The sequence below is a fragment of the Dromaius novaehollandiae genome, chromosome 3 (genome assembly GCF_036370855.1).
Source record: "Dromaius novaehollandiae isolate bDroNov1 chromosome 3, bDroNov1.hap1, whole genome shotgun sequence".
Classification (NCBI taxonomy): domain Eukaryota; kingdom Metazoa; phylum Chordata; class Aves; order Casuariiformes; family Dromaiidae; genus Dromaius; species Dromaius novaehollandiae.
The window spans coordinates 64,332,228-64,344,409 of NC_088100.1; the positions used below are offsets into that span (position 1 = coordinate 64,332,228).

General features: G+C 38.3%; 1 protein-coding gene across 3 annotated transcripts in view; it reads right to left on the reverse strand.

The window, feature by feature from the left end:
* MAP3K5 (mitogen-activated protein kinase kinase kinase 5) overlaps positions 1–12,182 on the reverse strand; it is a 104,781-nt gene that overhangs the window by 35,704 nt on the left and 56,895 nt on the right. For all 3 annotated transcript variants that reach the window (XM_026121280.2, XM_026121295.2, XM_026121287.2), the window contains 3 exons: positions 6,267–6,426; positions 3,510–3,663; positions 373–480 (listed from right to left, as the gene is read on the reverse strand). In XM_026121280.2, coding sequence (XP_025977065.1) covers positions 373–480; positions 3,510–3,663; positions 6,267–6,426 — 422 coding nt within the window. The remainder of the gene's footprint in view (positions 1–372; positions 481–3,509; positions 3,664–6,266; positions 6,427–12,182) is intronic.

The window sequence follows — 12,182 nt, forward strand, 5'->3', positions numbered from 1 at the left end:
CAGTATATTGTAATCTACTTATTGTAATAAGTAATAATATTGTAAATTACTTATGAAATCTTAAGCTACTGATTTGTTGTATACTACACATTGGTTTAAAACAACCTGAGAGGTTTTTTTTTCAAATGGTGGAAAAGAAAAATCCATTAAACAACAGGACAATCTTGAAGAAAGATTAAGAATACTACATTAAAAAAAAATGCATGGCAACATAAGTGCAAGATGTCTTTATGTATGTTACTAAAACACTTTTTCCTTTGCAGAATCCATCATTAGATATGACTGTTTGCATGTTATATGCCTTATGTGACATGCTTTTTTTTTTTTTTTTGCACAATTTAAGTTACAACTGCAGACAACATGACAGTATACCTTGTCATCAGGCAGCACATGCCAAATAGATACAGTCTTCTCCTCAGCTTCACTGTTGATGGAGAGATATGAAGGCTGATAGATTTTTGTTGGTTCTAATATTAAAACCTTGTACAAGAAAATAATTTTTAAGAGTTAGTGCAAGATATATAAAATTTATAAAGTATTTAAATCAGTAAAAACTATTCCTATAGTCATACTATAGCAGGAACCACAACGGAAACACAACGAACAATCAAACTTCAGGTACTGGGCTAGCTAAGTGCGGCTCACATTAAGTTAAGACACAAAATGCCAATTTCAATTTAGTGTTTTTTTTTTTTTTGCAAGTCTATTGTGTATCACTCAGTAACATATTTATCAATTTTCCCAAATGATTTCTTTGAGTACTACCAGAAATCTTTGAAATCTTTCTGTCACAAGTCATTCATTTGAAATGTCATTTGAGAATGTCTATCTCCCATGTGGATCAGAGTCAGGGTGTACCTTTATTATCTCGTTGCAGAAACATATTTGGGTAGCTCAAAAAAATCACATCATTCTAGAGATAAAAATTAACTGCTTTTGAGTTTGACCACTGTGAACTGCAGAAGCTAGATTAAATGATTTTCTCAAGAGCAATAATCACCACTGCAAGAAGCTCAGGCTGACAACTAAAGATTATAGAAAATTTCTTGAAATAAATGAAATAAATCTGGAATAATCATGTAAAAGAGATGGGATGCAATGCAGAAAGACTTGATCTAACATAGCCACTTCTTAGTAAATGAAGCCAATCTACTACTTTAATAATGTTCTGCCAAAATTACTTACAGATCCATTCCCTTAAAAGGAAAATGTCAGCAAAGTCTGGCCATTTGAAGAAACGTGGTTTCTCATTACAACTTTTTTTTTTTAATTTAAGGATTTTCAATGCTTAAAATCTGATGTCTAAAACCCCAGATCTATACTGCCTGTGCAGAAGGCATTCTCGTTTTCAGAACAGGAAGTATTGGTATTAGTTCAGGAAAGCTCACTCTATCTTCCGCTGCATCATTTATAGGAAGATTTCTGACCATCAATGATTAGCTGAAAAATGTTCAGAAGATGGGACAAAGTTAAATTTGGTCAACAACTTTCCTTCTTTTCTTCTTCCCTTCCCTCTCCCAATAAAAGCCCCAATCAAACACCACCTCCAAAATATCTAAAGATGCAGAATTTCTTGTTTGATAATTTGTTTCTACCAAACTGATTTCTGGAGTTTAAAAAACTGCTTTAGGAAATAAAAAATGACTGACTGGGGCCACTTGGTCTACAAGAAGCTGATTTATGAATAAGTTGCTTGCACTGTGGGTGCCACCAGAAATTCCCGTTGTCACTTTAAAAAATACATAAACACTGCAACAAGAACTCTTGGAAAGAGCCAGTAGTCAGAAATCTAAGCCATGCCAGCTCCTATAGAGTCAACAACCGTGGGTACACACTTTGCAGCTGACGGAAGCGCAAGGCCAAATTTTGAGAAGTACTTTATAAATGGCCTTTAACTTTCTAAATGGATGATGACTAGTGGGATTTCAGAAGTGTTTCTCTGCATCTCTAGACACTTCTATACTTTTTTAAAATCTGGTTTAGATCATCTCACAAACTGGGTGGTGTGTTATTTCTTCCTCTAATGGCTACAAAGAGGATAATGATACTGAAGTTATCAGCTAAGAGAGCAACTGACAGCTCAGCTGGTATGGATGAACAGGGGAAGTCCTTATCCTCAGGCTTTGAGAAAAACTCATGTCAAGGATTCTGCGGAAAACTTCTTCTTTTAAAAGAAGCTATTTGTAAGTATCTGGGAGAAGGGAGGGGAAAAAAGTTACTATGTTTCATTTTGTTGACTGGTTGAATGGTGTGATTTTCCTTCCCAATACAGAGCAAATCATGGGCACAAATAGTTTCGTAATACAAGAGATCATGTATCTCTGCCTGCAATACTAAAACAATATAATATAATAATATAATCAAATGTGGTCACTGGGTTTATCTTTTGGCCCACAGTATCTCAATGACCAGTTTGTCTCTCAATATTAATACAAATCCAAACCATTTGGCTTGGACAATTCTGTATGCCTGAGTTTATTTGAAGTATTTGATTGCAACATTTCATCATCAAAAATCTAAAAGGGACATGGTTTCCCTTTTACAAGACCCAGAGGATTCAAAATATTTTCTATCTCACTCCCCTCTAAAACTTTAGGCCCATTCTCTTCAGAGAAGCAGAACAAAGCTCCCTAGAGTCTCGTGCTGTTTTCACTTTACTGTCTCAAGCTGTTACAGTTCAAAACTACAGCCCTCCTTAGGGTTTATTACTCCACCTACACAGAGCTCAAAACATAGAATCCAAAAGAACTGTACGAAACAATCAATATGCACTTCAAGTATTTGGAGGGCAACAATGACTGCTATTTAAAACACTAAACGCTGTATTTGTTAGTAGTTACCAAAAAAAAAAAAAAAAAAAAAGAGCACACAAGACATTATTTCCCCTACCTATATAGATAATGTATATAGACAATAGAAGTCTTTTTAAAGGCTATTTTCAGCTCCTTTTAGAACATCAGGGTATTTAGTAAATTTAAAAAATTTCAGCAAATTATCTCTGAGAGAAATTGAGAAAGTATATGAAAACATATAATCCAATGTTGTTGAAAGTTATTGTCTAATAGTAGGAAAAATAGATTTCTGACTGTTTGGGTTCATTTTCAACCTCTAACAGAACATGGAATTTATCACCAGTAGGATATGCAAAGCCTGTTGAACTAAGAGAGAAATAAAATCTCTTTTCTTCAAAACACAACATAATATAGTATCATCTGGAATAGAATGGAAAATTTTGCTTTAAAAACATATCCATTGGTAGCAAACACTAAATAAAGTTCTGTCTTGACTTTCTCTCTTTACTTTGATATGGAACAGACTGTGCAATCCTATTGTAACCCCACGCAGTCAATTAAAACCAGTCTAATATGCAGGCCAAATTAATTTCTTCTGGGCAAGGAGCTTATTGCCTGGGGAGCTACAAACAAGCAGTGTTTTTATTAACCATGGTTTGTATTCACTTCCTGCATGTTGCAATCAAAAAAAAAAACAAAACAAGAAAAAACACTTACTGGAAATCTAACTACAGACACATCTGTCTTTGTGGCTTCAACAAGGAAGTCCATCCAGAAGTCGACGAGTTCCTGTTTGGCTGTATGCTGTTCTGGATTCAGTTTCTTAAAATGCTGATATATCAAAACGGTCTCTACAATAGACTTCAGGTACCTGTGATTATCCAAGCAGACACGGATTTAATACAATTTGGAAATAATAACCTCTCTACCTCTAATCACAACTTAAGCATTCACCATTGAGACACCAAGGCAGCCAGCAAGATTTTGGTTCTCTAGGATTGTTTTTAATAATAACAGCTTCCCATTTAAAACTGGACATGTAGCAACTACATTACTAATCTGAAATATAAATGAGTTCTGGGACACTCCTTCCTGCACATGTTCCTGATCACGTATACTGTCTACTATCCTAAACTACGAAAGCTTCATGAAATAGCTAAATCCTGTACCTACAGACTAAATTGAGCCCATGTCAAACTTGTTTCAGTTGTGACCCACCTCAAGGGGAAACTCAGGTGAAAAGTCCACTAGTTTAACCCAGTGCACTCTTCTGCCTTCTGTACGGCATCTGTATTGTGAGTTGTTTAACAGAGATGTTTAAAACGTGATACTTCTGGAATTAATTATACTATAAAGAAGATTACAGGTACACTAAGCAGCCTTTTGGCAACACCAGAGAAAGGGTAAGGGCAGCGCTGAATCTCTCCCCTAAATGCAGCTCATCCCTTTCTCTAGTGTTTTTCTTTCTGCAGCTGGTTTATGGACCTCCTCATAACATTGATCTCTCTTGGCTTTTTTTGAAAAAAAGATGTAAACATAATCTTACATAATTTTTATGATTACTGTTGCAATGAGATGTACAAGCCCAAAGAGGATTTTTGTCGCAGTTATCACAGTTAAGAATACCGTGGAAATGTAGCCGCTATGCTTGTGACAAGATGCAAACTCAGAGGCCTTTTGGGAACAGTTCCATAGCTGTGCATGCTCTGACTGTCCTGCCGAGGCCATCTGGATATCCTGAGAACGGTACTACATCTACTCCCCTTTGTACCATGAAGGCCCTGCTGAGAAATAGGCAATGGACTGGGAAGGAATTTCTCACAGGAGAAATCCTTCCTGAAAAGCAAGTGAGAGGGCTGTATTTTCAGAGTTCAAGCCTCAGACTTACACCCCAAAGGCACTGGTACATAAAATCCTGACAAGCAGACATTTATAAATACCAAAAAACTCTACCAGAAGACTTCTAAGGAGTACTATCCAGCTTTTTAGTAAAACGTAACATGTAGTAAAAATGGAGAGCATTGCACATAAAAGCTGTTCACAATATGTTAATAAAATATTTGGTCAGAAAATCAACAGACTTCTCAATTTTGATGGTGTTTCCTACGTTATGTCAATACAGGATCAGCATTTCCATACATGCATGCATTCATTCCCCTCTGATCAACTTTTGGAGACAGACTTTTCTGCCTTTATAAAAAGAAGAAAATAAATAGACTGTGATATATGCCCTCTTTTGAGTGGTAGAGTGACAACTTTTTAGTCAGAAAAGTCTGGGTTCTCCCCAGCTAACAGCATCCCAGTCCTTGGTGAGTAGGTGACTCGCTGCCTATACGCAAAGCAGAGCAGGTGTTGGGAACTTGCTCTCAGGGCACGCATCTTTTGGCCTTTGCATAACAGATGCTGCGTGTACAGGGCTCTCTTGAACCTCTCAATTTACATAACCTTTCCATTAATTGGACCTTGATGTGCACTGTTCTCAGTCATAATCAGATGTGACTTGCACCAGACAGCTCATTTGTGTGCAAGTTCTTAAAACAGCTGGTACGTGCAATAACCCTCATACTATTTCAAGGTATTTCTGTGCCCTTTTAGCCAAGCTGTTCTACTCCGCACTCCCAGAAACATCCATGCAATTGTGACTAAACCCACGTGTTCACACCACTTTTCCTCCTCTACAAGGTAATTGCTGGAGTCAGTGTCTACAAGTAACTGCTCCTTTTGCTCTTGCCCTCAGGAGAGGCTATGTGCCTCAGAAGAGGCTATGAGCCAATGGTGAGTCCACCCTTCTCAGCCACTGAACTAAAAAGCTCTACCACATCTATCCCTGAATAAGGGCAAAAAGGGGAAGGGACCCCTAGCCTGTGTGCAAGTGTAAGGAAACAAGACACAGACTAGCAAAATCATTTATCAGCCAGTGAAATGATCTCCTATCACATATATTTACAATAATTTTTTTGTGATCCTTCTGAAGTCTATGATTTGGAAAATGCTGCTGTGGAAAGAAATCTTGCTAATGGTGTAAGTTTCTCTAGGGACTCGGGAACATGGTTAGACCTCACGGCTTCCTTGATCTAATTTGCACATGTATTTGTCCCGTCAAACATTGAAAGTTTTCTGAACATGCATTCTTAACCAGCTCTGGACACCTCCTGTGAGGTTTGCTGTTCATAAGCATTGCTGGCCTCCTCTTATACCAAGTGATTTCATATACAGGGAGAAAAACAAAGCACAAAATTACACATTGACCAGATTTTGCCCTGAAAGAAGAATTTTAAAGTGGGAGTGTTTCTTCTGAAATCATAGACATAACATTTTCTGGGGAAAAGAGACACACCTAACTTTTCAATTGAAAAACAAAAAATAACAAATGAGTTATACATAAAAGTCTGAAAATTTTATATGCAACTCTGACTGTGACAGTTTGAATGCTTTAATACACAGCAACATACATGACCCTGCTCATCACCTTACCATGCTGGTGCCTTTAGCTTAAACAGCTTTTCTGAAGCCTGGATCACTCTCATGTGGTCATTAGCCAACATACTGGCCCCCAAGAAAGATCCCACTTCCCAATAGCTCTGCAGTTTCTCCAAGCTCCCCTTTTTACCAAGCAGGCTGCTGATCTTTACCCCTGTAGTAATAAGAATAATAAGTCACACAAATGTATCGATGTAGTTTTAAAATAAATTTTTCCTGATTTCAATCTATTCATTGCTAAATTACTGTAGCCTCTCCATTTCAATGAATTAAGATGCAAATTATACTTACCAGATGATTTTTATATGCCTTCCAAACATCATAAGCTGTAGTAGAACCTATTTTTCCCTCCCCCTCTTCCTAAAGGCCTCTCAAGAAAGGAACTTTAAGACATCACTGCCAGGACAAGGCCACAGCCAGATTACCTATGTTCTTGCATGGACCTCATCTGTAAAGGTAAATTGGGGCCTTAGGCTACACAACATAGCTGTAAAAACTTAACAGATGCTGAATATGGCACCTATTACGTTTTTTTCTGCTTTGTTTTTTGACTTACAAGCCCCAAGCCCCAAACTTACCTTTATAGACAAGGTCCCATGCAGAAGGGAGAGATGATCCACTGGGCTTCTTCCAGCAGTGATGTTCTTTTAATTGCCGCAAGTCCTACCCCAATGAAAGACATCTATTAATATTCGTAAGTCCCTCAACAACTCAAGACTATGGAGAGGCTCAGGTTTTATCTTGACTTGCTACATTTTCTGAGAACTGCAAGTTTCCTTGTGGCCTTCAGGATGATTTTTAGTTCACATTAGCTGCCTAATGTTTATAGCTAACACAAGATAGGCTACACCATCATCCACAAATGAAAACAGAATTTCCAGCTTACAAGACAAGCCTCTTCATCACAGTAGTCTTTTATTCACTTTCCCCACACTCCTCCACTATGGCAGTTTCCCTCCCACATCACTTTTCTTTGTCCTTGATATTAAGGCTGAGTACTCCCAAGAAAGATCAACAGCTGCATTAAAACTTATCTTTTTCTTAACTCTGCTTGCTAGCTGACTAAACTTCAGTCTGGCAACAGCAATAAATCTTATCAGAATGGATGTCATTACATTAACGACATTTCAGTCAACAAAGTTCATTCCTTTCTCTCATGTTGTTTACACTTTGTTATCAAGAGCAGACAATAAATGGAGCTGATTTTACATTTTATTTAAATATAGTTGGTCTATAGCCTATTTCATGTCTATTTCATATTTTGTGCTCTCTTGCCAACAAGAAGCCGTCATGTTTGCCTAACACACAGAACAAAATAACACTTGGATCTAATTAAAAACATTACTTGTTTGCTTCTTAAGCGAAGAAGGTTGTTAATTTATTCCTGAAAACATGCAATAGCTTTTACAAAGCACGGTCTTCATGAGAGACCACGGTAGCTATATCTCCATTAATTTCACAGTACATGGTGGTCACTATTTTTATGTATATCATAGTAGCTCTGCAAGGCTTTCAGTCAGGGTGCCACACACATACAAATTGTCAACAGAGGGCTCCAAAATGTTTTGTTTCATGATACAGTCGGTGGTGTAGGGTAGAAAGGAGGAAATTCAAGTTATGTTAACTCCACTTGGGTTCTGGAAACCAAAACCTATGCTTTATCCACATAACACAGTGAATGGAAAAATTCATCTCCTCCGGGACCCTAGAGTATTCAGCAGTCTCCTGAAAGGATGAAGGACTCAGCTAGCACGTCCAACATGTGCACACATGCGATAGCAACAGACACAGCTGCCAGCAGACAGACACCTATCAAATTCCACGGGCTTTGAATACAGCCTCACCACAGGGCAGGTAAGGAAGTGGTATCAGCAGGGACACAAGAATCATTTCACAAGGGTATCCCATTGCTGGCAAGAAGTGAAAAGGGAGCAATTCAGCTGAATGGAGTACCTCCGTTGAGCAAGTGGGTCGTGGCTCTCTCAGTGGCAGCGACTGCCGAGGAGCTGATGAGAAGCGGTTCGTGGTGGTGAGCCGCAGCACTGGGCTCTGGTTTGCAGGCACACTCGGCCATGCTTCAGGGCGCCCACAGGAACCCACCCCCACAGCCCCCAGTGTTCTGGATGTGGGGACAGAGCCAAAGCAAGGTGCAAAAGGGAGCACGTGGTGTTGAGAAAGAGTACAACTCACGTGGGGAGTGGCTGGGATCCTGGCCTGACAGGGAGAAGCACTCAGTAGGAGGTTAAGGCTGGCGAGAGTGCAGATTTGGAGTCCAGCTGACACGATAAGTGCATATAGGTGGAGAGTTGCAGGAAGACGGTGGCAGAAGGGATAGATGGGTACCCCTGCCATAAACACGTGAGACCTAGCACAGAGCTGAAAACTAGCAGCAGCGACATCTGAACACCAAGTTCAGTAATGCTGATTACATGAAGTTTCCTATATTTTGTACTACAGTAACTGTTACTGCTAGGTGGCCTGAAGCAGTCGCAAGTTTTAACCAAGTATTCAGTGGAGCGGGTCCTGTTACCTTAAAGAAGACAGGATCAGCCTTTCTTCGTATTCCCCTGAGACAGTTGGGGTGCTCAGTGGTGAAATTCACTCTAGTTTGCTGACCTTCCTTCACAAAGCCCCTCTACAAACTTTAACTTACCCCTGAAAGGCAAGTTAAAAAATGCACTCAGAGTGCAGAGACATTAGCAATGGCATCAAAAGAGGACAACTCTATTTTACAGAGGTGTGGTTTTTTGTTTTCCAATGTTTTGGTCTTTTTTTCCTTAAAAAACTTCTCTCCTTCTGTCACAAACTTAACATTCTCATTGAAAAAAAAAAGCAGAATTCCAGTATATTTTAAGAGAAATAGTTTGATTTAAGAATAGATGAACAAAAGTATAGGAACCATTAATGAGAAAGTAGCAGTCATGTTTATAATACCAAGAACATACCCACAGCTTGTGAATAAAATAAGATACAGTAACTAGGTATTACTTTTTTTTTTTTTTTTTTTTTTTTTTTAACTATGAAGGCTTTTTAAATAAACTGCTTTCCTTGCTCAAATATTGACAAAACAATTCATATTACCGGATCCTTTGTATGCCAAAGTCACAGCCTGCAGAGATCATTATTGCCAATGCAGAGTACTGCATTTATGTTTTGGTCTCAGAGTTCTCCAGTATGGTTAAGAAAACAACCCTCTTGTTCAGGAAATATACAGAGGACTTTTAATAAAGCTTCGTGTGATCATTTCATTGTGAACTATTATTCTGTCAAGTACAGACAGGAAAATTTAGAAGGCAAATTTTCTGATCAGATGCAAATGGGTAAAAACTCCCTTGGTTACTGGACTTATTCTTACTTTTACTAGAATTATTACATTACTGCAGATGTAATCAGATCTGTATCTTCCAATTACAGCCTCATATACTCTCAGAAGTGCTGGTATGGTTTTGCCATATCCTTCTGTAGCCTTTCCCAACCTACCAATATCACTTCCATGTAATCTGGATGGAACTTCAACCTGCTTCTCACCTCTCTTCTCATCTTCCCCACCAAAGATGGACCTGCTCCGAATTCTGCATGCTATCGACAATGCCGCGGGTAGACACCACACTGACAGCACTGCCAGGCAAATCAAACTAACGCTAACAAATGGTCTCACAAACACAGATCAAAACAGGAGGTGACACCAAAGAATAACATATGACCTTGGGGCAGAAAAAAAGATTTTCCAAAACAATCCCTGTGGTTTCACTTAGCTTTATCTTTGTTAAAAAAAAATGTCCAAGGCAAAAAAAGGCTAAACTGCTCTCAGAACTTAACACAACTCAAGTCAGCTGACAAACCTCACTGTATCCACATGGAACCAAGTCTTATCACCAAGAAATCAATAACTAATGACACATGCAGGGTTTGTATTATATCTGGATTTGATATCTTGTTTCAAAACAGCTAATTCAGTCACAGTCTCAAAGTATCTTGCCATTTCCCATAAACACAGTGAAATAAGATTAGACACTGTAGATTATTACCTACAGTGGGGTAGCAAGGTATTATCTACAGGTGGCATTGCTTGTATCAAGGGTTTTCAGCAGAGGCCAGGCAGATGTTTATGTGAAAGTGACTGTCACATTGATATCTTCAAAACATCCTTCCACCAACCAGCAGCTGGGTATTTCTCCATTAAATCATTCATCAGCTGTGGATGGAACCTTAAGTAATAAGGAACCTTAAGTAATTTCTGTGAAGTTCTCCATACATATAATAGGGTAAATGACACTGTGTGATCAATTTGTCTAAATCTAACTGGCTGCAGCCTGCATGCAATTGAGAAGCTTCCTTAAATGGAAGGTATCAAATTAAACTACACAATAAATATGGCCCAGATTCACTAAGCTATCTGTAATTTAAAATTAGGCCAGCTGAGTTAAAATTTGCAGATGCAACGTAGAAACTAAAATGTATGTATTTTTACTTCCTACACTGACACTGACACAAGAACTCAAATTTCAGCGTAGGAGATGACAGCATTCTATCCAACCCCAAAAGTGAAATCACACCCACTCACAGAAGGGCAAGCACAGTAGCTGAGGCAACTCTACACAGCCTATCACATCCAAATGAACACTCTCACTACCACCAGAAAATTTTAATTCCAATTGTATTATCCTTATGGAAATAACCATCTTGCTCTGAGCTTCACACTCAAAAAACTGCTCAGCGTGAAAAAGAGAAATTCACATAATACCCCTTTCTCTGTGATCCATTCTACAAAATGGTCTTCACTGAAAGCAGAGATTCCTGTTCTCATAGTACTCTATGTAGTTAGCTTTTGTAATACGAGCAATACAGACCAAAACCATGACTGCAATTTTGAGAAGAAATTGAGAGTGCAGATGGTCAGATAACAATGTTAGCATCCTGTGAGGTAGTCTAACATTCTGTCTCATCCCAAATCAAAGTAACATTTGAAAGCTGATTGCTAAAAGAAATATTACACAAACGTTCTGTTTCAGTAGGTCAAACTGTTTTACTTCACTGTTCTCACTTTAAAGCCATGTTAAGTTGATTAAAGTATTTTGGCTTTTACATGTTGTGAACAGAATAAGTAAAACTTGAGAAGTCAAATGAAGCAATAGCAATCTGTGAAAAAGCAATTTGTACCTAAAGTATTTCAACTTCACCAAATCAACATTTGGAAACATAAAATAATACATTCTTTAAGTTTAAAAGAGGGCTTTAATGTAGGTAAAATGCAACAACCCAACTGGCAATTTCTGGCCATTAACACTTCTAAAAAGTAACAGAACATCAGTATAGATGGTCTCTGAACTCTACCTAGAAAATTACTTCCAGAGTTGTAGTGCCCATGTAACTTCTAACCTAGAGCACTGGTTCATTACAGCCACATTCTGTGGAGTGAAGATATTGCTTCCTTCTCACATGACAATCTCCTTAGAAAATAAAAGGTTAAAGAAAGAACTAAAATAAGTCAACAATTACACAGGTTCATGGAGAAGAATGCCACTCGCAGAGGATACTACTACTAATGTACTGCAACAGTATTTTCTCTCATGCTTTCTATAAAGGTATTATTATAATCTTGACTTTGTATTCTCCTCAAATCCAGCAAAATCCCAAAGAAAAGGGACAACATAACATGGAGATTCAGGAAACCTCAAAGAGAGCATTTGAAGAGAAACACGATCCTTTCTTTTCTCAGCCCATCCCAAACAGAAATCAAGTGCCTTTGCCCCACTCTCAGGATGGGCTTTTTGTTCACATTTCCCATTGTGCTATAGAACTGATTTTTCAAGAATGCTAGCTGGATAGGATTCCCCCTTCAAGTGTCTTTTCTGGCGCATACAAAAGATGTCACTGCAAAGAAGGGTTGTCAGTTTTTACTAAGCTCTG